This window comes from Canis aureus, chromosome 7 (assembly GCF_053574225.1).
Source record: "Canis aureus isolate CA01 chromosome 7, VMU_Caureus_v.1.0, whole genome shotgun sequence".
In the NCBI taxonomy this organism is placed as follows: domain Eukaryota; kingdom Metazoa; phylum Chordata; class Mammalia; order Carnivora; family Canidae; genus Canis; species Canis aureus.
Genome location: NC_135617.1, coordinates 55131262 through 55158171, shown reverse-complemented (window position 1 = coordinate 55158171; position 26910 = coordinate 55131262). Strand labels below are relative to the sequence as shown.

General features: G+C 37.5%; 1 protein-coding gene and 1 long non-coding RNA gene across 3 annotated transcripts in view; one reads left to right on the top strand and one right to left on the bottom strand.

Moving 5' to 3' along the window:
- Window positions 1-15599, top strand: part of LOC144317407 (uncharacterized) — a 51362-nt gene extending 35763 nt beyond the window's left edge. Inside the window, exons 2-7 of one of the 2 annotated variants that reach the window (XR_013383410.1) lie at window positions 685-760; window positions 6875-6921; window positions 9178-9249; window positions 11080-11124; window positions 11401-11525; window positions 12609-15599. This is a non-coding gene — a long non-coding RNA (uncharacterized LOC144317407). Of the gene's footprint in view, window positions 1-684; window positions 761-6874; window positions 6922-9177; window positions 9250-11079; window positions 11143-11400; window positions 11526-12608 lie in introns of both variants that reach the window. The other variant, XR_013383409.1, reaches the window with a different exon arrangement.
- Window positions 5359-26246, bottom strand: RHAG (Rh associated glycoprotein). Its single transcript, XM_077903711.1, has 10 exons — window positions 26028-26246; window positions 16990-17173; window positions 16221-16371; window positions 14022-14169; window positions 13751-13917; window positions 12141-12278; window positions 11468-11589; window positions 7393-7466; window positions 6985-7058; window positions 5359-6269 (listed from the first exon to the last, which is right to left on the bottom strand). The coding sequence occupies exons 1-10, from the start codon at window positions 26182-26184 to the stop codon at window positions 6237-6239; spliced, it is 1248 nt and encodes a 415-aa protein (XP_077759837.1). The 5' UTR covers window positions 26185-26246; the 3' UTR covers window positions 5359-6236.
- Between the last annotated feature and the right edge of the window lie 664 nt (window positions 26247-26910).

The window sequence follows — 26910 nt, the reverse complement described above, 5'->3', positions numbered from 1 at the left end:
GGCATCCCTAAGCTTCTGCTGTTTAAGCTGCCTAGTGTATTTTGGTATAGCAACTCAAGCTAACCACTGTCAGCTTGAAAATAATAATGCTATTTTCATGATTTTGATGGTTGTGTTTTGGCTGACAGAATATTTGTTTATAGGAACTATATACTAAAGTATTCAGGGATAATGAAGCCAGAAACTTACATAGTTCAGCTTTTTCTGAAAGCTTGAGATTGTTTCAAAATAAAATTATTTCAAAGACTTACAGAAAATCTCATTATTTCAAAGAGATATTGAGCAAAATATCCCAGTATTTTCTGAGGAGTTTTGGCCTTACTTTAATAGGATAATAGACTAAAGTATATAGAAAGGTAACATTTAGATTTACGTTGATGAAAAAATTGACCAAAAAATCAGCCAGCCTTCTTAGAATACATTTTTTTAATAAACATATTGAACCTGCATATCCAACAAACTCTAGGCTATATTGGAGCTTTAATTACTGAAAGGCAGAAATAAGATGGTACTTGAGACTTCCCTCCAGAACTAACTACATGAGTGCTGGATTTTGTGCCAGGCACTCCCATATATTAAGCAAGATGCAACTTTCTGCCTAGTTCATTGCTTTGGAGTAGGGATGTGAAAATGTGACCACGGAAACAGATCAGGCATTTGTTTGGGTTTTATTTGTTTTTACAGAGCGATATTGTTCTGTTCATGGAAACTACACCATGTGTAGAAAAAGGAACTTTGCAAGAACGGATTTTTTTTCAAGGTAAGTACTGATATTCCTTGTGACCGGAAAAGTTACTTGTACTTCATTCATCATTTCATCTAATTCATATATGGAAATCAAGAAATGGATAAAATTTGAGGGACTATAAATTCTGGTGTTTTTTTTATTGATGGAAATGTTTTCTTTTTTGTTATTGTTGTTTTGTTTTTAATTAGGCTCCATGCTCAGCGTGCAGCCCCATGTAGGGCTTGCACTCACAGCCCTGAGGTTAAGAACTGAGCTGAGATCAAGAGTCAGACACTTAACTGACTGAGCCACCCAGGCACTCCTGATAGAAATGAGTTCTTAGGAGAAATATATACCAATTTTAAATGGTGGGGGTTAAAATATCCCCACAGTAATCATGATTCAAGCAGAAGTAGCAGAATGCTCACATCTAAGATCCTCTTCCCTAGGCCTGATGCAATCAGGGCTGAGGTAAACTGCTGGTTATGTGGCGCCGAAATCTCAATCTTTGCACTAATACTTGAAATTTCACCAAGAGACATTCATTTCTCTGTCCTTTTATAAGTTAATCTCTAGAAGAAGCATTTGAAGTTGGTTGTAAAAAAATCGGTATTTGAAGTTACAAGATATAAGTTTGAACCTCCTTTAGCCAGAATCTCAGCTTCTTTGATGATAATATCTGAATCAGAGGGCTATTGCAAGAGTAAATTTGGACAGTTTATGGAAAAGCACCTAGTTAGTATAAATACTTTAAAAAATTTAAACAATATTAAGATGATTTAAATTTCTTCTAATTTTTCTTAAGTGCTCCTAAGTGTCAAAATGTTACCTTTTGTCCTCAAAATAACTCAACAAAGTAGATATTATCTCTTTTTATAGGTGAATAAAGAGACTCAGAGAGATAAAATACTTTTTCTAAAAACACATAAATAGTAAAAGACTAAGCAGGAGTTAAATTCAAGACCTGGCATACTAATGGGCAACTCCCTTCCTTCCCCCCCCAAAAAAGAAGGAATTTGTCTAAAAGTGGACCTGGCAGATCTATACTTATTGTCAGAAGAGGTCTAGGAAGTTTCTTTGTCTGGTTTACAAGGACGAGATATGCTTATTGGAGCTGTTCTCATTTAGGTTGGCTAAAATTGGGGTAGATATTTTTCTAAGAGATTTTTGATGAATACCCAGTGAAATAAGGCCAAGAGAAAAGCTAAGATCATTACTTAGAAAAGACTGGATTTTCTGCCCCCCAAGTGGACAAAACATAGCTCTAGGGATAGATAGGATAGAAGTTTGTGATTTAGGAAATAAAGTACAGGTTAGAGAGATCTGACAGTTCATGAATTTGTTAATTCATCTTACTTGCTATTCTCCCCAACTGACCTATCCCACCAAACCACATCCACATAATTACACACACACCAACAGATTCTATCTTCAAAAAGAAGGAGTGGTTCTCTGGGTGGTTCAGTGGTTTAGCACCTGCCTTCGGCCCAGGGTATGATTCTGGAGTCCCGGGTCGAGTCCTGCATCGGGCTCCCTGTATGAGCCAGCTTCTCCCTCTGCCTGTGTCTCTGCCTCTCTATCTCTCTCTGTGTCTCTCATGAATAAATAAATAAAATCTTAAAAAAAAAAAAAAGAAGAAGGAAGAATGGATTGAGGAGACATCTAATCTTTCATTTCATGAGCAAGTGGTCTCCAGGGGAAAGAGTGTTGACTTTATTTTCGATAGAGTTGAGTTTTGTTTTTGTTTCTTTTTTTTTGAGATTTTAAAATATGTTTTTATTTTAAGATTTATTTATTTACTTGGGGGAGGATTAGAGGGAGAGAAACTCAAGCAGATTTCATGCTGAGTATGGAGCTCAACTCAGGGCCTTTTCCCTCCACTCTGAGATCATGACCTGAGCTGAAACCAAGAGTTAGAGGCTTGCCTGACTGAGCCACCCAGGCACCCATAGATTTTTAAAATTACTCTTTGCCTAATTGTATGCTTTTTTTTTTTTTTTTTCTGGCAAGTTTTCCTTGAATTTTATTTAGATTCCCCTCTCCTCTTATCTATGACATTCTGTGTATGCTACCTTTCTAGCTTTTTAAATTTTTTATTTATTTATTTAAAAGAGTATTTATTTATTTATTTATTTATTTATTTATTTATTTATTCATGAGAGACACAGAAAGAGAGAGAGAAGCAGAGACACAGGCAGAGGGAGAAGCAGGCTCCATGCGGGGAGCCCGATGTGGGACTCGATCCCGGGACTCCAGGATCCTGCCCTGGGCAGAAGGCAAGTGCTAAACTGCTGAGCCACCCAGGGATTCCTGTTCTAGCTTTTTTTTAAAAAAAGAAAATTTTTTAAGTAAGCTCCACATCTAATGTGGAGCTTGAACTCATGATCCTGAGACCAAGAGTCATGTGCTATCCTAACTGAGCCAGACAGTCCCTCTTCATCCTACATCTCTAATCAAACTACAGGACCTGTCCTGAGTTGAGCAGTAACCAGGCCTACTATTTAATTGGAGGATGTAAGACCTTGGATTCCAAGAGGGGAAAAGAAGTTGATAGAGAACATCCCTCTTTTGTTTTGGATAAGAATTTGGAGGCAGGTGGCAGAGACCCAAGGGGTAAAGATTTGAGAACTATTGGTTTGCAGAAGTTTGTGAATTCCCAGGAAATGGTAATTCATCTTCTCAACTGAGCATTCCTGGGATGACAGTGGGACTCCTTTGTCCTCCGTGAGCTGCAGGAATGCTTACCAGATGCAATGAGTCCTTTCTGGCCCTGGTTCTAGAAGAACACCAAGCATTGCATGACGAAAAGACTGAAGAACAAAAAGACTTTGTTCAAGCCTTAATTAGAGAAATTATAATTTCACAATCTGGCAAATCTCTGACATATTTTGCCCGATTGCTGTGCCTCCCTTCATTATCAAGATTGCTGCCACCCATGGTGCCTTAGCAACTGGAATTTAATTTCCCAGAGAACAAGCTAAATCAACAACCAATCGAAGGGGCGCCAGACTCCAAAATGAAGAGATTTAAGAGATACACAAAATAAGTGACTTCTAACAACAACAACAAAAAAGCTATTGCAGTAAAGCAATAGCTCAACAGATCAACAGAGCTCTCTTATATGATAGGCAGTAAAGACTGTAGAAGTAAGGGGTGGGAAGACTGAAAATATCTCAGCTTTCAACAAACTGTCTGAAATTGCAGTTAAAAATTATAGGCCAGTCTTTTAGATTTAGATAGGAACAAAGAATAGCAAAAACTTCCTGAAACTGATCATCCAAGTAGAGCTGAAAAATCAGCCAATTAATATAAATAGTATTATTTGATATCTGAAATGCTTTTTTTGGAACAGATAAAGAATAGAAAAAACGTTATTTAACTATTAACAGAGCCAGGTTAGACTTTGAAACTTGAACAAAATGCACCACATTCCTCAATAAACAAAGTTGTAAGAACAATTAAGGAGATTCAAGCATAACACATGCACACACATGCACACACACACAAGATATAGCTGCACCTATAAAGATGGACAATGATTTGCAAACAAATCAATAGATGGACAGAAGGAGCACAGAATCTCTGTTAAAACCAATGAAATAAAGATGGGCAATACAATAGATTTGGATAACAGTTCCAGTCAACTTTCCATGTGAATAGCAGGAGTACTAGACAAAGAAAAGTTAAGAGATGGAGAAGAAGCCATTAAGTAGTAGAAGGAAGTTTATCTGAGCTGAAGACTCAAATCATCAAATTAGGATGCTTCACCAAATTCTAGACAAGATAGATAAAAATAGCATATTCTATTATGAAAAAAAGACCATTAATTCAGAATTTTAAAATAAGAGTACCCCTAAAAAGAACAGCATTGTAGCAAGGCAGGAGAGAATGTTCATAAGCCAAAGGCTAATGGCCATCACAGCTGTGTTCCTAAGCACGTCACAATCATAGACTTAAAAAAAATACCTGTGTATACTCAAGATCCTCTAAGTTTTGCCTTATGATATGCAGGGAATAAGGGGGTCTCTGGACATCTGGGTAGTGAAGATGATTATGGTGATAAGCAAGACTGGGTATAGTGGATTTAATAAAATAAGTGCACTGCAAAATCCATGTGAAAGAGACTCTGATGTACATTAGAAAGAAAATACCTAATTGTCTAGTGAAATACTTAAGATCTATAAATAGATTATACTTTTTCTCCAGAGGAATAAAATATTAAATAATTTACTGTTGTAATTTTTAATATCTAGCATCTAGTAGTTAAAGGCTCTGTTAATTTTACCAGGGCTTATTTCCTCATAGATACAAAGATATATCCTGACAAGATCCCAGGACTCCAGAAATAGAAGGAAAATGTTAAAAGGTTCTAGAGAGAGAGAAAAAAAAATCATATTTCTTTAGAAATGGTTTTATATGATTATGTCAGTTACCTTTTCTAAAACTTAGTTTCTTAAAACTTACCCCATAATAGGAGACATTAACCTGATTATTTTGTAGTTAATACATAGTAACAATTTATTGGAATTGAATATGGACTAAATATGAGGAGTGTGTGTGTGTGAGCGTGCGTGTGCTTGTTAATAAAATGAATTCCAACCACCAAAGAAAGAAGAGCCAAAGACAAATGCTTTAATTTATAATAAAATAACATTTAATTTATTGGAATTTTATACAAAATAGACTTTGGTCAGATAGCACTTGAGCTCTTGTTGGAAATATTAAACATGCAAAAAGAATTAAGCATAAGAATATTCAAGCAAAGACATATTACTACCGACTTTTTAAATCAATAAAGCGCCACCAAAAAGAATTATATTCTTGCTCTACACAATATATTTCTTTCATATTTCTTTTTTTTTTTAAGATTTTATTTATTTATTCATGAGAGACACAGAGAGAGGGAGGCAGAGACACAGGCAGAGGGAGAAGCAGGCTCCTTGCAGGGAGCCCGACTTGGGACTCTATCCCGGGTCTTCAGGATCCTGCCCTGGGCAGAAGGTGGCGCCAAACCGCTGGGCCCCCGGGGCTGCCCTTCTTTCATATTTCTTATATTGATTTCTTAGGTATTGTTTTATTGGTTTTAGTTTTATAATCTTTGGGATTGAAGATATAGTATGTATATTAAGAAACTGAGATAATCAGATGTGTTGATTTCTTTGTAAATTTACCTCTATGGGGGAAAAAAAAACGAATATATATGGAATATTCACCCTGGACCTACCCACTGGAGAAAGTAGTCTGGGAGTCCTAAAAAGAATCCATTTGACTTTTATAAGCCATATTCCTACAACTAAACAATCATTGAGTGTAAAGAAATAGCACCATATTGTGGTAAGATTTTTCACATTGGACATTTGAGGCTCAGGACCCATCCGTTCTGTTCCATGTTCTAAGTTGGATGATGCTTTTTAAAAATTTTAAACATGATTCTAGATAATGGGAAAGGAAGCCGAGGCACAGGAATGATATTCAGTCTTCAGGTTCTGGCTGGTTGTAGCCATCACATTCATACATTGTCCAGTTCTTTCTCCTTTGGGACCTTTAAAGAAAACAAATTTAGGGCACTTTGTAGTTTCTTTCGCTTGGCCACGTCAGAGGTTAGGATAGAAGCAAAGATATTTTCTATAATTATTATCCATGTTCAGAAAAAACTAAAAATAAAAATTGTTTGTGTTGGGGAAGAATGAAAGAACAAAAACATTTACCCCACTCACCCTGACTACCTTCTCTTTCCTAAGTTGTTCTCTCTGAAAATCCCATTGAACACATCAAAATATCTATCACTCTTAAGCTCTGTAAGAAATAATCTGGGGAAAATGGCAAGGGAGTAAAGAGGTACACACTGGAGGTTAGAAAGAAGATGATGTTATTCATAAAACCTTTTGTGAGATTCTTCACTAAGTTCTTAAGCTTTCCATATTCTACTGTTTTTGACTACTCAGGTATATGGTATAAAACCTCATGCCACTGCCTGGGATTCCTATTATTTTTATGAGTAGCTTTTTATTGTTCTCAGAGGAGCAAAGGACATTTGCCTACTAAATTCTGTCTTTTCTTCATGTCCTTTCTGCTTTGGAAAAAACAGTAGCTTTTGATTTTATTTGTCTGGACACATTGTCTCAATTTCTCTCTATAAATATGCAGATTATCCAAGTTTATCACAAGGATGCTGAACAGACAATTGGGCTTGGGTGAGTAAAACTTTCCCTGGTTTAGTCATCATTTACATCCTTAGAAAACTGTACATACAGTACCTCCCAATAAACAGAATCATCAAAGAAGTTGTCCTTAGATGGCTGTCCACGGACAATGAACCTGAGAATTAAACCTGTGAGAGTAGGGAGAAAATAAGTCATGTTATGATGCTGAAGAGGAAAACTTACTTGCATAGTAGTAAAAATACTGCTATAAGGTGCACCTGGCTGGCTTCAGTCAGAAAGTAGGCAACTCCTGATCTTGGGGTTTTGAGTTCAAATTCCACATTGGGTGGAGATTAATTAAAAATAAAATATTTTAAAAGTATATATTGCTATAAAATCATCCCCTTGAGCTTACATGATAACTACTATCAGAAGTTTATAATATTTTCAAATTCACCAGGCGATATGTTTATCATCTATTATGCTGATAGCATGCATGGAACTGTTTACTTATCATCCTACCTGTGATCAGCCCTCCAGCAATTGCTGATCCAATGGAAGAACCTAGGGCAGCTGCCTGCATTGTCATGCTAGACCTAAGAAGCCAAAAGAAAAGACCAGTGTTGGTTTTCCAGGATTACCAGCAGACAAATCTCATGTCCTGGGGGAGTGGATGCTTGCCATCTTCAGGCCAGAGAGCAGCATTACATCAGCAAACAAACATTCGTTATGATTTTTCTTTTATTTTGTATTTTTATTTTCTTTGAAATTCTTGAGCAATATTTAAAGGTTCTTATAAGCACTCAAGCAAAATTGTCTTTTTCTTCAGAAATGAAGAAAAGGTCTTCCTTAGAAAGAGTTTTGTATTTTCAAAAAATATGGTACCAGATTCTGATCCCTGATCCATTCAACAAATATTTATTCAGGACTCACTCTGTGCCACTTTCCCTTTTAAGCACTACAGATGGAGTAATGTACAAAATAAACACTAGTGGCCATCTTTCCTTACCCCATACCAAAAGGAGCAATTGCACTTTAATTTAAAAAATCAGCAAGATCAGAAAAGCTAATTTTAGCATATATTGTAAAGACAACTCATTAAAATCTCTGTAAGTCATCTTAGACATAGTTACCTTAAAATAAAATTAGTGAAAAAAGTGCCTCATAATTTTGGGGAATGGAAGAATCATTAAAAGCTAATGAAATGCGGGATCCCTGGGTGGCGCAGCGGTTTGGCGCCTGCCTTTGGCCCAGGGCACGATCCTGGAGACCCAGGATCGAATCCCACATCGGGCTCCCGGTGCATGGAGCCTGCTTCTCCCTCTGCCTGTGTCTCTGCCTCTCTCTCTCTCTGTAACTATCATAAATAAATAAAAATTAAAAAAAAATTAAAAAAAAAAGCTAATGAAATGCATAAGGTTGTTATATGAGTCACAAAAGGACTAGGAATGTGAATACTTCTGTAGCATGGCAACTCTTAGCAGGCAATTCATAAATAGTTGTTGATGGACTGAATGAGTGATTATGAGAAAGCAAACAACTGGAAAATGAGAGTTTTTTGGTGTTTCATCTTCATCATCCGAGAGAGTATGTATTTAACTCAGATTTCTGTTTTTTCTTTTTATTTGAAGGTTTTTTTTTCTACTATGTGAAAAAAATTGTACTGATAATACATGATGATTGTAAAAATATGAGAAACAATTAATCCAGAAAAATAAGGGAAAAAGTTTAATTTCCCTCAAATCCTACTCAGCACAAGAATGTAAAAGAGAGACATATATTTTTATAAAAAGGCAATCACGTTATAATATTGATTTTCCCATTAATCCTTTTAATCAAAGTGTCCTTTGATGTCAGTAAATGTAGATCTGGATCATAATTTTAATTACTACTGAGTTAGGGACAAATAGGGCTAGGCAGGGCTAGGTTGGGGGTCACAGAATCAGGCTCACAGAAATCCCAAAAATGCTGAGGTGTAAGGAAACCAGAGATAAGAGAGCCAGCCAGACCACCCTGCCCTAGGTGTATGGGTGGGAGGATGTCTTTTTTATGACAATCATCTGCGACCAACAAAGAATAGTCAAGAATAGACTCCAAAGAAGTAAGCCATTAAAGATGTTATCACCAGCCCTAACTCAAACCAAGACAGCACAAGAATTGCAAGGTCACAAGTTTCCTAGTCAGTTCTCAATAAAAAATTGCTACTATAAGCCCTCAGTGGCAACCCTGTAGGGACCCCTCTCACTTCTGAGAGCTTTCTCTGTATCTTTGCAAACTTCTATTGCTTTACTTGTTCTCCTTTGCTAGGTTCATTCTTCGATTCTGTGAGACAAGAACCAAGCTGTCCCGTATCACTACCAAGTACTACACTGTAAAAAGGTACTGTAATTATAGTTCTACAGGTTGGATTCTTAGTTGTTTCCAATGTTTCATATTTTTAAAAAAAATGCTGAGAACACATCCTCTTATGAGCATGCTTATGAATTTGCCCAATAATTTCCCTAAAATAAAACCGATTTGGAATTGAAATTATTAATAAGAGTTCACACACTTTTTAAAGGGCTTTTTGAAATAGAAAAATATATATTCATATTCCCATTTCTCTATTTTAGCTACCATTCAGTAGTACTATTTACTTAATTTTTACTAACTTGATAACCGAAAAATTGGTAACTTGTGTTAATTTGCACTTCTTTGATTACCAGTGAGGTCAACTACTTAAAATATATTTATTCATTTGATATTTTTCTTTTTAAAACTGCCTGTTAATTTTATCAGAATTTGCCAAAATCTTTTCCACAGTATTAAAAGATATTTTGATAAAAAGAGTTCCATGATAAAACAGGCTTGGAAAATATGAGGTTTAACAAAATTAACAGCCTTATTAAAATTACGCTGCCATAATGTGCCCAGATGTCCTTTAAGAATATTTACTTTTCCTGTTCTATGCTTACCAAGAAGCCTGATTTGCATTTTAATATTCTGAATAGAAACACCTGGGTAAATAGTCTTGGCTGTTGGCCAAAATATTTTGTCTGGTGTGTGAAACATATGTGAATTTCATCCATGTGAATAGGTCTTCCAAAGCTCATCATCCACCCCCACCTCCAAGTCCCCCTGAGCGTGTTGAGGAGTGGCTGCTTAGCCTGAATACCCAAGGACTAGACTCTCAACCACAGAACCTACCCAAAATCTGGCCACCCAATGAGACCCAGACTCAGCCTATGAGAGCCTGATAATCTTGTTTTATTACATACATCCATGGAACTGTGCAGGCATGATGCTCAAGAATTCCTTTATTTCTAATCATGAGGCACATCTTAAAAGTGTTTTTGCAGAGTGTTTATACACTATAGCACTTAGGAGCTCATGGACTCCTGCATTTATCATGCTTGATTTGCATTCAAATATGCTAGTGTTCGGTCTCAACAGCATGTTAGGTCCTGGAGAGAATTACCAGAAAATGTGGGTATTTCTGGGGTTGTTCTCCAATTTTGTGAAGGAGGCAAAAAAAGAAAACAAACAGAAGATATGAGTGGTCTTTCCAGATGAAAGTGGAAGCAAGCTAGCTATTCAGTAGAAAATGTTTAAACTAAACAAATTTTTCAAATATTTATCATTACTGGTCTCAACAGAATTGAATTTTAATCTATTAGAACTAAAGAGATTTTTCTCTTCAGATTATTCAACTCCAGCCAGTAGTTGCTTTGAGACATTTTCAAACATATTCATCTTTACTTCATGCTTTCAATTGGCTTTAAAAATTGAGTGTTTTGGTTCCTCTTTACTTAATGTCTGAGTGATCTGGACTGGACTGAGTGATCTTCCTAGCTGTTTTGCATGGATGACATTTATATCAAATTGTTCTAATCTTGTTACCTAAAAATGACAACAGATGGCCTTTGACATTACTTTTGTTGTCCTGGATTTGACTGATAACTGTTTTTTTTTTCCTCTGGCCATTTAAACAGTTATGCCCCCTTTGGGAAGAATCTAGGTCTATTAGAGCTTGAAGGGATTTTAGAGAATAAATAATATAATTCTCTCATTTTATAGAAGAGGAACTGAGAACCACAGAAGCTAAGTGAATTTTCAAAGGCCTCATTATTAACCATTAGCAAAGCTGGAGCATATGCCAGTCTTCCTGATTCTCTAGATCCAGCTGCTTTTCACATTATGCTAACTCATTATTCTATGTGTTGATTATAGGAAATGACCACTCAGCTCATCACGGATGCCCCATCCTCCATTTTGGTGAGACCAACTAAAAGAGTAAGCCTACTATAATTTGGTTGTGATTATCAAGTTGCCCTATCTGCAAGGAGACACTTGCCTATGGTAGAAAAATTTAAAATTTAAATTAACACTGTTAATTAAAACAAATGAAAACCAATCACCATTAATAACATTAGTTCTGACACATCTTCCTATACAGTTCTATTATCTCAGTTGTGTCTCTTTGGCTCCAGTAAGGACAATACTTATGAACTGTGGCCTGGATTGCTAAAGAAAAGGCTCTCTCATCTCCAGGTTCCTCAGGAATGAGATAAAACATCATCAAACCTCAGGGTGCAGGAAAACCCATTCTTTAACTCACGCTGTAGATACTCCCAAGAGTATCGCCACAATGCTTGAGAGGCCTCCTACCACACCAGGTAAGCCATGCAGGTTATGAACACCACATGTATCATGGATCCTCAGTTTAGCAGTAAGACATGGCTAAAATTGTAAAAAGAAGAAGGTTTATTATTTTGACATATAGAGTTCTGTAACTGAAGTCAATGACTATGCCCCTTTTACCATCCAGATCTAAAACCCCTTAAGTCAGAGAATCTGAATATGTTAGTACAAAACTACTCTTGTTAGTTTTTAGTAGATGGTTTTGAAGTTTAAGTGATTTCAAATTATCCTCCTTCTTACCTACTGATGATAAGGAGTTTAAGGGGTTAAAAGGGCACAAAATCCTCAATTATACAAATAAACATCACCTTTAGTGGAACTGTCCAAAGGAAGTAACACCAGTACTTAACATTTAATTCACACTAATTATTAAATAATTTATCAGATTCTTTCCCGTTACACAAAAGAAGTCAAGGAAGAGTGGAAACCACTGCACAATGAAATGTGAGTGGTATTTCTGACAGGAAGGGAAATGATCCTCAAACAAGGAGGGGTGATGATAAAAGGAATTTTCATGGCTTTTCTCTGTTGGTGGCATGCCTGAAGATGATGGTACAGATTCAAAGTTTGAGGGCACTTGTCATACTTACGGTCAGGAACCGGAACCCCAACACGGAGACCATTCCCGCAATGCTCCCAATGATCAAAGAACCATAGGGGTGAATCTTCATGTCTGCACAAGTGCCCACAGCCACTCCTCCAGCCAAGGTTGCATTTTGAATGTGAACCTGTGTGGAGCACAGAAACACGAATGAAGTGAGCTGAATGAGGCAGCCTTCGGAAGCAGTGAAGCAATCTACATAGGGTTCCATGGACCCCATGGCACATTCTTCAGTTCAAAGAGCTATAGATTATTTTTTAAAAAGATGACAGAAGGCCTTTCTTCCAAGCAGGTGACATTTGATATCTTCCTTGCTGGAGTTCTTGGTAATGACTAAGTGATTGGGTTAGTGAGACCAGTTTGGGGAGGGATGTGAGGAAAACCAAAGAAGTGGTAGTGGAAGACCGGAGTATGTACAGTGTAGTTATCCTAACTGTGGTATGTCTATTTTTTTCAGTTGGAGAATGCATTTGTGGTATTCATGAACCAAAAGAGGTCTGTGGCTACTGTGTGCTTTGTGGAGTCCATGATATCCCAATATTTAAAGATGGAATGTAGAGACACCAAAATGTGCACATTATCCATGAGAGACAACAGCTTTCCCAAGTTTCATTATTGGGAACATTTGAAGATGGTGGAAAGAGTAACCAATTTCCATTTACCAGAATTCCTCATAGGAATCATGTTTTGGCTGTTCTGCCTGAGGGGGAAAGTTCATCCCTACTTTTAATTAGGACCGAGTTGTACATGTACAATTTTTTTCTTTTTGTGTTTCCAATTTTCTTTCATTAAGCAATTTGTACATTGAAATCCATGTCCTTAGCTATGCTTGAAGAAATTACAATATCCTTTTCCTCCCTCGGGCTGGAAAAGAAGAGCAGCTGATGTGTGGATTATTCCTTCACTGACATTTCTCTGCTTCATAGGCAAGAAACTCAAAAGACCAACTTGGGGAGGATTTTAAAAAATGTGTTTGAAATAACTTTAGACATGTAATAGTTGTAAAAATCCTGCAGAGTTTCCATATATCCCTGACCCAGTTTTTCCCAATGTTAACATCTTATGCAATCAAAGAACCAGGAAATTAGCACTGATAGAATGAATTCTAGTAAAAGTCTTATTTGACTTTTACCAGCATTCCCAGTAATGCCCTTTTTCTTTTCCAAGGTCCTATTCAGGATCTCATGTTGCTTTTAGTTGTCATTTCTTTGAGAGGAATATTTGCAGTCAGGAAAACAGAATTAACGTGCACCTTCCCCCCATTCTCTTTCTCTACACTTGGCAAGTTTTGTTTCTAAGGAGGATTTTCTAATACCTTGGAGACAGTCAGCTCTATCATTAAAGAAATAGGGCTCAAATCTTTGATTTTTGCATGACTATATCCCTTAATAGACTGTAAATTCCTTGGGACACTTTTTGATTTGCCACAATACAAATTTGATGAAGAAACAAATGAACATAATTTTCAAAATATTCTGCAAGGTTTGCGGTGTTGTGATTTGTTGTGGCAGCTCAGCAGTGGTGCAGAAATGACCCACTCATCTGAGCAACCACCAGTGTCACTTAGCGAAGCTTCCATGGTGGTTAATATGTACTTACCATATCGAGCTTGCCTCTGTGCCCAACAAGACTGGACATTGCAAAGGCTGTGAGCACGCAGGCAACAAGAGAGAGGTATGTATTTATGATGGCCAGGTACTGTTCCTCGGCAGTTTCAGCGATGGCTGAATTAAAGCTGGGCCAAAACATCCATAAGAAAAGAGTCCCTGCAGTAAAACACAGAAAAGGAAATTGGTTCTGGATGTGGAAGACAGTCCAGCAGAGGCAGTTTGCCTTAGGTACTGAATCAGGCAAGTTCATCTCTACTCACCGATCATTGCAAACAAATCTGAGTGGTACTCAGACTCTTCCTTCTCATGACCCTTTCTCAAGCCTGTCCGGTACAGGACACCTGCTACTGCCAAGCCAAAGTAGGCCCCAAAAGCATGGATGGTCATTGATGCTCCAATGTCAGAGGCCTGAGGGGCAAAGCATTCATGGTATTAGAGGTGAAACTTAGTCCCACTACGGAGCAAAAGTCAATGAAAGGACTGCTTCATTGGTTAAATGATTGCTCCATAGTGAGACTCAGTTTCACTTCTAATAAAATTAAAAAGAAAGGAAGGATGTGCCAGAAAGAATAAAACAGGATAGTGAAATTAAAAAACATACAGACTTTGGAGACATGCAGAACTGACTTCCAATGCTCTATCAGGTACTTCCTTGCAATGTGACTTTAGGTAAATTACTATACTTCTCTGGATGTCTGTTTCTGTAAAGTGGGAAATATTACCCAGCTAATATAGTTGTGAGGAGACTTAGTGGGGCCATGTTTGTAAAGTGCTAGGTATTCGTGACCTTCCATTCATTATAAGTTACTTTTCCAGGTTAGGGAAATTCTTACTGAAATATTATGTACTGTGCTTGTTTCAAAAGGAAGATGCTTTTTGCATTCATTTGACATTACAGTTAAAACTCACTTAATTGCAATTCAAAGACTTGAAGCTTTCAAAAGCCCCAGTCTTTCCTATATTTTATTTTTTTCATTGTGTTATGTGATGATGTGAAAACCAGTCGAGGTCCAAGATTCATTTGAAGCAATATATTTAGGTCCCTCCTTAGGACACTATGAATTTGATCCAGTTTTCTACATTTGTCTGCCACTAGAGGAAAAGGTAGGAGTACCAAATCTGAGGCATCGTTCCTATTGTACTTATTAAGGTAGGAAAATGATACAAACTTATTAATTTACTTAGGATTTTCATACTTGATACATTCTTTTGTACCATTCAGATCCAGCTAAACTGTCACTTCCTCAGAGAGGCCTTCCTTGATTCCACAATCTAAATTAGGTCTTCCAGTTATGCTCTCCCATAGTCCCCTCTACTTATTTTTCATAGCAGGTATTGCAATTTATAATAATATTTGTATGTGCATGTACATGCAGGTGGCTCTGGTGGGTGGGTGATATATGATTCCCTATTCGATGTCTATCTCTCTCACTGGACTGTAAATTCTATAGATACAGGGACATTAGCTATTTTGTCAGTCAAAATCACCATCACATGATACCTAGAAAATTTTCGAAAACATTTTATGTTGAGAGTAGAGGTGGGCGAGGGGATGGGAGAAATAGGGGATGGGAGAAATAGGTGATGGGGATTAAGGAGTGCACTTGCTGTGATGAATACCAGGTGTTGTATGGAAGTGTTGAACACTATATTGCTCTCCTGAAACTAATATTACACTGTATGCTAACTAACTGGAATTTAAATAAAAACTTAAGAAGAATTTGCTGTGACATTAAATGTTCAATAGAAATGAGCAAAATACTGGGGTATGTTTGGAAATATTCTATCGATTATCCTTAGGGAAAAAATTTGATCTAGACTTTAACAAAAGCCTTAGAAAGGGCTAGTCAGGGGCGCGTAGGTGATTCAGTTGGCTAAGAGTCCGCCTTTGGCTCAGGTCATGATCCTGGGGTCCTGGGATGGATGGAGTCCCTTGGCTACCTGCTCAGTGGGGCACCTGCTTCTCTCACTCCCCCTGCCCTTCCCTTCCCTGCCCTCCACCCCATGCTTGCCTTCTGTTTCTATCATGTTCTTAGTCTCTCTTTCTCTCAAATAAAATATTTTTTTTAAAAAAGTAAAGGCTAGTCATGTAGTAGTTGAAATATAATAGGAATTGATCATTAATAGGAAATATAATGTAATAAAATGAGTTATGGAGTTAGAAAAATCTAGGCTTGAATCCAGATTTGGACCAGTCATTCAGCATCTGTGATCATTAGTTGTAATTTGTATAACAGTAACAACATAATATCCAGGTTGTAGTGTGGCAGTGACAATGAAATGAGGCAATGTTGATAAGACTCCTGGTTTACCAAAGACACTCAAATAAGTGATGAGTGTAATTACACTTGCTATGCTATTATGCTCATCAATGTTTGTCCCTATGTAGAGTGGGCATCCTTTAGGTATAACCAGAACTGATGTCCAAAGCTAGTAAGTAAAAATCCTCTAATCTTTACCTGAAATATCTCACCAACCACATATTCATTGCCAGCAAAGACCGTGATTTCTATTATTGTCATGATCAGCATTTGGGTTGGACTTATTTTTCCCAGGACAGCTCCAAAAGAAATCAGGACTGTGGCTGTACTGAAGTCTGCATTTATCATGCTGAGGAAAAAAGAAAGAATACATAAAAGAATAATGCACACCCAACATAAAACTGTGAGCTGGGATGAATTACAGCATCACTTTATCCAGCGTGCAAGGTCCCCTCCCCACAGCTCCCCATCAGGTGTTCACCCCATGTACCCTTTCACACATTCTCACTTCTTTACCCTACCTCTTGTCCATCTGCCATAAGCTCTAGCTGCTCCAACATTTCCTTTTTTGATCAACCTGTTCTTGATCTCATTTAGGTTTTTCTTTATTTTTGTCAGTCTGATAAATGGATTATTTTCTGCAGTGTTTACATTTCAATATGTAAATATAGACATGTAGAAAAATAGCTAATGGAGGATTTTTGTTCCCTGTAGCTGAGATGGAAGGAATAATCTTTTTTATGAAAGGGGATTTTTTTGTGTCCTTAGAGTCAAACCAGAGAGATACAGACATGGATGTATGACCTAGCTCAGTAGAGCAAGGTGTTGATGCACATCCTGAGATCCCAACAATCTTCTGTGGTCTAAGGGAGACAGTGTGCCTCCAGTTCGGAGGCTGACTGACAAGACACCAAGCAGAGAAATAACTGCTCTGAAGACACAGTGGTTGAAAATAAGGGATGCTCACTTTTTGATTCCAATGTAAATTGTCTGTCCGTGGCGGTGCACCATCCCCTGAACAAAAGTTCCCCATTGGAGTCCCAAAGCAGCAATAAGTAGATTGATGCCCACACTACTGAAGCCATATTTTTTCAGGAAGGTCATGAGGAAGCCAAATCCGACAAATATCATTACATGCACATCTTGGAATACTGAAAAAAAAAAGAGGAAAAAAATTCTATGTTGGGGGAGAACTAAGCAAGTATTGCATCATAGTATATCCCATTTTTAAATGTCACATCTTTTATATAAAACACTGCAAAGGGAGAGCATTAACTGGGCAGCCAGCTGCCTACCAGCCATGAGACTTTGGGCAAATTATTCAGTATTTGACCCTTTTCTTAGAATACCCTAAGAGTTTTCCATTATTTTCTACCTGTGGAAGACATTGCAAAGCACAGTGCAAACATCATCCGCTCTTGCAGACTTTCCCAGTTCTCCCAGGGAAAATTAACATTTCCTTTGTCTTTCACACATCATTTTGCACATTACTTCAACTTTAGCATTTGCCACACTATATTAGCATTTATAATTTTTACATGGAAATTATCATAAAAATGGGTCAGTTATTGGCAACTTTTTGTGGTTCAACCTAATAGATACACAAAGCAAACTGAAATAGAATTGGGCATAAATATAAAACCAGAGAGGAAAAAGAAAATATTTAATGTCAAATTACTATGAACCACTGTGGCCAGGGGTTTAAGTGGAAATAATCATGAGGGAGGACATGCCTCAAAAATCTCAGAGGAAACTCAAAGAAATAGAATCCAACTGATTTCTAAAGGTGGGGTTAAGATTTGAATCCAGGCTTGACACCAATTCCTCCATGCATTGAGCATGGTAGGGATGGTTGTAAATATAACCAAGACAGAATGTTGGCCTCCCAGGCGCTCAAAGACATGTAATAGTAATACAGGTAATAGTAATAGTAATCTCTTGGTTCTTTTTATCTCTGTTCTACCTCGGGCTCAAGAGACAGTGTGTTCGAGGTTGGGAGATTATGCCACTTAGCTCTCTCTACTGTAGGAGATGCTGTGATACACTCTCCAGAAACCCCTTTTAGAAATTAAGAACTTATTCTTTCCATTCCCCTGGCTGTAGGGAGTGCTGCTAGATGATAACCCTGAGCTCTCAGTTCTTTCAGGGAAATGCTCTTACCTTTTCTGGGTCAGCCTGTACCCAATGACTGATTCACAGGAGCATCCCCTAGCCTCAGGGGAGGACCACCTGCAGCTAAATAATTCCAGTCTCAGGATACCCTGTGGGGTCTCTCCCTGCAAAACTTCCCACTACAGGTGTTGATCCTTAAGGAACTCTCTACTAAAACTCCTTTCAGGCTAATGTCTATCTTAAAGTCTGATTCCCAGGGAGCCCAACCTGTAGCACCTTCTCTATGGGCTACATTCCTCTCTGCGGAACTTTCTTGACCTTCTCTCCCTGACACAACTTGCATACCACATTAATTTTAAACTTTGCAAATTAAATTTAATGAAATAATCTGTGACAGTGATCCCACTCAGAAGTGGATGAAGATGTTGACTTTTCAAAGGCACCCAGCATTTCAAAAGCTCTTTGAAGGCATATGAAGGGCTTCTTGGGGGGCATGGGGATTTATCCTAAGGTATTACTCTACGAAGAATAACAAGACAGACAGATATGCTTAGTTTCATAGATTGAGTCAGTAGGATCCCTCGGTGGTCTAGAAGCCAATCTAACTTGTGGATGAAGGCAGCAAATATAAGAATAAAGGGAATGAGAACAGCCTACTGTGATTCAGGCACATACTAGGGTCATTTACTCTTCTGACTCTATCCATACAATGATGTTTTTGGTCATGTTATTGTTCATTGGAGCAGTATGAGGAGGACAAAAAAAGGAATAGTATATTTCTAAAAATTGTCTCTTCTCAGCAACTTTGAGGAAAGTCTCAGAGAGGAGAATGCTGTGCTTTCTTTCTTCCAGTTAGATAATGCGGACTGGCCAACAATCTCACTTAATGCCAGCATTCTGGGGGGCCACCCCCATCTCATATCTATTCAGGGAACTTCAGGATTGGGATTCTATGTGACCTGTTGATTGGCAACTGTCAATTAACGTGAACCTGTTTGTTTTTTGAAATATAAGTACCATACATATTATCTGTGTGCTGATGGTTTTCTCCTCCTCAGATTGTTACTGCTTTTCGCCACAAGGGGGCTTAAGAACCTCATCTACCATTTAAGTCTCTAAGGTGACTACAAAGTTGTGAATCATAATGATTTTGTATAAAAAGTGTGGATAAGAAAGATCTATAAACAATTAGGATTCTGTATTGCCTTTTATCCTGCTCTAAGAATTTGTGGGTGGGAACTAGACAGAGGATCGTGAGTTTAGTTTTATGGTGTGAAGGGAAGAGGATTGAACTTTTGTGAAGTCTTCTAAAAGGTTTCAAGAATTGCCAAGATTTGTCTATATCAGATATTTTCAATAGAGTGTGATTTTAGCCTCCAGAGCAAATGTGACAATAGCTGGTATTTTTGTTCTGTTTTACTTCCACCTTTATCTTGCGGTAGGGTATCTTGTAAGGCGTGGTAACTCAACATGTTTAAGATGCAACTGATGGCTCCAACTCACTTTCCATCACTACTACCATCAAAAGAATGAAACAGACCCACCAGTCCTTTCCCTCTCTCTCCTGTAATGCCAGCTACCTCTCCATCCCAAACCCAAAGGGTCTTTCCCTGGCAAACTTCTTTACCCCCTTCAAGAACCAGAATTTCTGCACACTGTTACGGGTCACAGTTGTAACATTGTGCATATCCCTCTTACTTTATTTCACTTGTTTATGTGCTTGTCTGTTTTGTTACTCTGTGTGCTTGCTTGTCTAAATGCTTGTCATTTATTCAAATAGCCTATGGAGTGAGCACTGCCAGTAAGGCACCCTTCCAGGAGAAAGTGAATCCAAGCGTAAAGGTGAGAACGAGAGGTGGCTTGTCGCTCATAGGCTCCATCAGAAAGTCTGGCATCTGTAGCTTTTCAGGAGATGCCTCAGTTATGCATAAATAAATGGATCACTGGTGAGGGCCACTGGGAATTCATCTAACTGGGACTATCAGTCTTTTATTTAGAAAAATTGTTTTTCTGGTGATGAAAATTTCAAGTCATGAAAATTGTTCAGCTGGTCAATTAGAAATTGGTTGGCTTTCTTCTTTTGTTTTGCTTTTTATTTATTTTTTATTTATTATTTTTTGCTGTGGGCAGATGGCCGGGACTTTATTACATAGAATGGGTTGCCAGCCACCTGCCCGTTTTTTTTTTTTGTTTTGGTTGTTGTTGCTTTGCTTTTTAATGGTTAAAGGCTGGCAAGGTGTTTGCCAAGCACATAGCTTTTTGCTCTTAGAGAGTTCTAGTCCTTTGAATAATTTGGGATTATATTCTGAACTCTTATGAGAGAAAAGTATTCTTAGGGTGGTATCTTTCCTCTCCCACCTCCCAAATATTTTAATTTCACATATTTCAAATATTTAGAAAAATAGTACAATGAATATATGTACTATTCACCAGATTTGTCAATTGTTGATATTTTCCATATTAACTCTCTCTCTCCAGATGTATATGTAAATACTCTTCTTTTTTTTTTAATTTTTATTTATTTATGATAGTCACAGAGAGAGAGAGAGGCAGAGACATAGGCAGAGGGAGAAGCAGGCTCCATGCACTGGGAGCGCAATGTGGGATTCGATCTCGGGTCTCCAGGATCGCGCCCTGGGCCAAAGGCAGGTGCCAAACCGCTGCGCCACCCAGGGACCCCTATATATACTCTTCTAAACCATTTGGAAGTAGGATGACATTTTGCTCCCAACCACTTTAGCGTGAGTTTCCTAATGAAAAAGATATTCTCCTAAATAATCATAACATCATCATCACATCCAAGAAATATGACATTGATACAATAATATTATATAATATAGAATCTATGTTGAAATTTTTCCAACTGTTCACAAATTATTCTTTTTTTAGGATTTTCAACCCATTATCCATTCAACTTTCATATATTTTTTTGTTTGCCATGTGTCTTTTATTTAGATGGGTTCTCCCACACGGTTTTGTCCTTAATGCGAAATGTCCCACAATTTGGATTTGTTTGACTGTTTCACCATAGTTAGAATGAGACTGAATATTCTGGGAAGAATATTATATGGGTGGTGCTATGCATTTCCCACTTCACCTCACGAGGTGGCATGTAATTTGTTTTTCCTATTATTGGTGATGGTAAATTTGATCATGTGGTTGAGACTGTTCTGTTAAGTCTCTTCACCATAAATGTAACTTTTGCCTGATAAACTATAAGCAGTTTGTTGGGGCAATTCTTTCAGAAATGTGTTCTCTAGTAACTTTACCTAATGGTTTTTGCTTTCATTAAAGAACCTTGCTGGAATCAGTTATTACATTTTTAAGTTCAAAATTAGAGTTTTCTGTATATATTATTTCTTTTATGTTAATTAGTTGGCATTCTTCTCAAAGGAAGAGCTTTTTCTCTCTCCTTTTGGGACCCCTCTTTGGGGAATATTTCTATGGTTTCACTGAATCCTTTATCTTTCTTTTTTTTGAGATTTTATTTATTTATTCATGAGAGATACACAGAGAGAAGTAGAGATACAGGCAGAGGGAGAAGCAGGCTGTCTATGGAGAGCTCAATGCAGGACTTGTTCCCAGATCCCGGGATCATGACCTGAGCCGAAGGTAGAAACTCAACCACTGAGCCACCCAGGCATCCTTGAATCCTTTATCTTTCTTTCCATGAATTACTATTAGCATGTCATTATTATTTTTAACTCTCCATTTATCCCCAATTTGTCTAGTTGGTGCTGCTTCAATCAGGATCCTGTGTTCTTTCAGCATATTCCCATTAGTCTTTACACCCTTGGCTTACCTAGTGCTTTCTTTACCCTGACCTGGAACCAACAATTTCTCCAATGAGCCTGTGAGTGGGGAATGGTATTCAGAAACTAGGATTTGGGTTCTATTTGTGCCTGTTACTTCCAGTCCTTTCCAGTACACAAAAACTATTCAGTCAAAGGCAACATGCAGTGTTCTACTGGAGGCTGATATCTTCTTGTTAGGTTATAAACTACAGACAGTATGTTATTTCAGGAATAGAAACAATTCCAGGTAACATTTAGAATAACAGCAAACAATTCCCTAGGATTCATTTACACTACACAAATTAGTTACTCTTTGCCTGTAACTTGTTTCTAGATCTGCTAAATCTTTGGGTAATAAATGAGCTGAACAACATCTGAATAAATATAGAAACACATTCTTAAATGTAGCTCTTTAAAAATAGATCATTGTACTTAATCCATTGCTGGTATTGAAATTCATAACATAATGTCTAAGGGCCATGTACAACCTTTGCCAGTTTACCTCCATCTTCAGTGGTCCCAAAGTTGATTGGAGACACTTTCAAGGAGTCTGAGAGGTGAAAACTATTTTCATGATAATTCTATGGTGTTTACTTGTTTTTTTTTTTTTTTTTTTTGCTGTGTTGGTATTTCCAGAGATGAGGAAACAAAGGTGTGAAAAACTATGGGCACTTTAGTAGGATGAAAGCAGTAGCACCAAACTGCGCTGATGGTTGTGGTATTCTTTTTATTTTTTATTAAAATTCAATTTAATTAACATATAGTGTATTATTAGTTTCAGGGTAGAGTTTAGTGATTCATTAGTTGCATGGAACACCCAGTGCTCCTTCCATCATGTGCCCTCCTTACTGCCCATCCTTCAGTTACTCCATTCCCTTACCCCTTCCCTCCAGCAACCCTTAGTTTGTTTCCTAGAGTTAAGAGGTTCTTATGTGGTATTCTTAACTGACTGAGCCACCCAGACACCTCTCTTATGTGGTATTCTTAATGACCACTCACTTGAAGGGGGGAAAAAAGCAGGCTTTAATTAAGAATTCTTTGATGAAGTAGGAAAAATTATTAATTTAACTACTGACTTTCTTATACTATACATGTCCTTTTAATATTCTGTTTGAATTAGTCTGTGGAAATGCATTTATACATAAAGCATTGCTAACACATGATGTGCATCTCAGAAACAAAGCACGTTTGTTATTGTTTGAGTACCAGCTGAATGAGTAGTTTTTTTCATTGAACTCTATTTTTATTTAAAATAAAGACTGACATAAGCTATAGTTTTTCAGACAGGTATTGACACAGTCTGAGAAATGAATGAAGTGAGGCTGTCATTTCAAGGAAAAGAATTGACAGTATTTGTTGCCAGTAATAGCATTTGACTTAAAAAAATTATAATTTTAGAAAGCTTGTGTCTGTCCCTATGAGCTTATTAGCTTCCTGATACTTCTCAAGGGCTTCCTGAAGTTATTGGTGGTATTAAGAAGTATCCTTTTTAATTATTATATTATGAATATTATGTCAACGTTTGGAATATTATATGTTTGATTATTATATTATGAATAACTTTCAATCAATATTTTTCAAATGACCAATGCATTGTATAACAAGATCACACATAGGTAAAAACTACTCAAAGTGCAAGACCCATGGATTTGCATGTAATAGAGTATAACAACATCATGGATGTGGCTTTCATATCCCATAGCTATTAAAGATGTGTGTCTGTAGAATATCTAATAAGATGTTGACAGGCCTCAACAAAGGGCCTTCTCTCTAAACTCTCTTTTTTTCTACTCTGTCTACAAGTTAGCAAGAATTGGCCAAGTGTCACAGTCATGCTTCACTCCTCGTCAAACTATTTTTCTCAGCAGGGTGACTGATACTTGGCTAGGTACCATGAGGGCCAAAACTCCACAGGGTGTAGCTTATTTCTCAAATGACTATCTATGGGGGATCCCTGGGTGGCTCAGTGGTTTGGCACCTGCCTTTGGCCCAGGGCGCAATCCTGGAGACCCAGGATCGAGTCCCACATCGGGCTCCTTGCATGCTTCTCCCTCTGCCTGTCTCTCTCTCTCTCTCTCTGTATCTCTCATGAATAAAATGAATAAAATCTTTTAAAAAATGACTATCTAAGGAGTCATTCATGACATGAAATATGATGTTCCAATGTGTCACATACTTCGAAGGTTGTGCCCTGGGATGGTCCATGTGACAGCATACATTACTCTGCTATTCAGAAAAGCATAGCAGAAGCAAGCAAGAGGGATGAATAAACCTATATCTCACTGGTTTTATTTGAAATATAAATTAATACTCTGCCTTGCTTATTTGTGGAAAACTCATAATTTTTAGCACACTGCAGTTGAGAACTGTTGTAACACACCATGAGCTTCTTAAGCAGGAGCAGAGCCCTCCCTGTACTAACTTGAATCCTGCTCTTGGTTCAACACATGGTGCTAGACAGGCACCCCCAAGTGTTTGACGTGAACATTTCTTCTTCTTTTTTTTTTAAGATTTTATTTATTTATTCATGAAAGACACAGAGAGAGAGGCAGAGACACAGGCAGAGGGAGAAGCAGGCTCCATGCAGGGAGCCTGATGCGGGAATCAATCCTGGGACTCCAGGATCACACCCTGGGCTGAAGGCAGGTGCTAAACCGCTGAGCCATCCCGGCTGCCCCGAACATTTCTTCTTAATAAGAGAATATTTAGTAATCTTTTCTAACGATTTAAGCTGTCACATAAGTTTTGTGTAAGTCAATTTGAAATGTAGGGAAAAATGTAGAAAATGTAGGAAAATATATTTGTATAATCATAATCCTGTAGCTTCTGGGCTATTCTACAAGATGTTTGAGCCAGGGATAATATGGCTGAGTCATTTGATAGCTCCAGGGTCAGATCATCTTTTTTTTTTTTTTTAATTTCTATTTATTTATGATAGTCACACAGAGAGAGAGAGAGAGAGAGGCAGAGACACAGGCAGAGGGAGAAGCAGGCTCCAAGCACCAGGAGCCCGACGTGGGATTCGATCCCGGGACTCCAGGATCGCGCCCTGGGCCAAAAGCAGGCGCCAAACCGCTGCGGCACCCAGGGATCCCAGGGTCAGATCATCTGCATGAAAATATTCCCCATTATATAACCCCATCAAAAAATGTAGGAATGAGAGAACAAATGTCATATGTTTTTTTAAAAGCTTAGACATACACCATAGAACTGTAATAAACATTGCTACTATTTTAAACGATTTAGTAAAGTTAATATTTAGTAAGTTAATTAATAATAAAATCATGTGTGCCTTATTTAAAAAAAAAATCTATATACTAAGGATATATTATCACCTCCCGCCCTGGTGTTAATGATGTAATGAATATGCCTGGCTCCAAATAGATACTCAGTTAATGGTAATTATTATTGTTTTATTAACTATTTCGTTGCCTTCCTTGTCAAACTCAAAACTAAATCCTTTCTTTTCTTCAGTTAACCATTCCCGGGGAAGGAATCTGCTTTAGGTGCTCACACTTTTCTTCCATTGCAGAGGAACAAATTGCGTTCTTTTTCAAATGCTATAAAATGCAGAGTACATTCATTTACTTCCAATATCATCCTTAATATCACTTCTTATGTCTTAGGGCCCCCACATGAAGTCCAGGCTCCCTTCTCAATATTTCACTTTGTTTCTACTCTTTCTTTGAAAGTTACCTTTGATTCTTTGTTATTGTTGTTGTTTGAGAGGTGATATTTTTTTACTTTGCAGAAAGAGGAGTCAATTTAAGGGAAAATTAATTAAATCATTTAGCAGAGGTAGGCAACGCAAAAGATTAATCAATTGTTTTAATTTTTGGCTTCTTATGCTGATATTTTAATAGACATAGATTCTATCCAAACACATTAACTACAGAGACCGGATGTCATAGACCAGATACCTCAGCATAAACATATAATACCCTCAGCACTCATAAGTATCTCAAATTCTATAAGGTGCTCCTCCAGTGTGGAGCTCAGATGGTTACAGAATTCAAAGATTTCATAGTCTCCGTCCCCCAAATGGTTTCACATTCTGAAAAACCCAAAATGTATAATAAGAAGTAGATGGCTTACTCACGAGGATATAACTCAAGAGATCTGTCCACTTTTGTTGAGTTGGTGCTGTTGGGCTGCTGGATAGCATTCTGCTCTGTTTCATACTTGACAAAGAATCCAAATAAAACAATCATGGAAGCCTCCAGCAAAACGGCTATGGTAGGGAATATGAACCTCATGTTTGTGGCAAAGTACAGAGGCACACTGAGGGCTTCACAGGCTGTGGAAGGTTGATAAGAACAGGGGGACTGCTCTGTGTGTGGAATTGGGTTGCATGTTCAACTCACTCCAATGACATTGCAAGAAAAAAATGGGTAAAATTGATGAAACACCCCACCTCTTGGGGAGAGTTATGTTCTATAGTCGAATCATTCTAACAGCTAGTTTGAAGAATATACAATGTAGATTTGAAGAAGCCAGGCTACAGAAATGATCTATTGCACAAAAGTGTCTAGAATTTTATTTAACATAGGTCAACAGACACTTCTTGAGTGCTTACTGTATGGCAGGCACTGAGCTAGGCTCTACGGGAGACTTGAAACTAAATAAAATATAGAATGAATCTATTAATTTCCTTAAGGAAGTTAAGAATCTAGCTAGGAAGAAAGAAACAAACATAAATGATTGTATAAAAGCAAATTGGTAATATAATAGTGGTTATAAAAGTATTAGAGAACATATATAAGTCAGCAATTTATTTTGTCTCAGGCTAAGAACACTAGCACATGAAACAATATTGATGGAGACATTAAAAAATAGATAGGCTTTATTAGTAAGACTGTGGGACTAGCATCAGGCTTAGAAGAACACAGCATATTTGAGGAATAGCAATTAGTTATGCAAAGCTAGAATATAGCACAGATGGGGAAGGAAGAAGAAAATGTCTGGAGATAAAGCTGTAATGG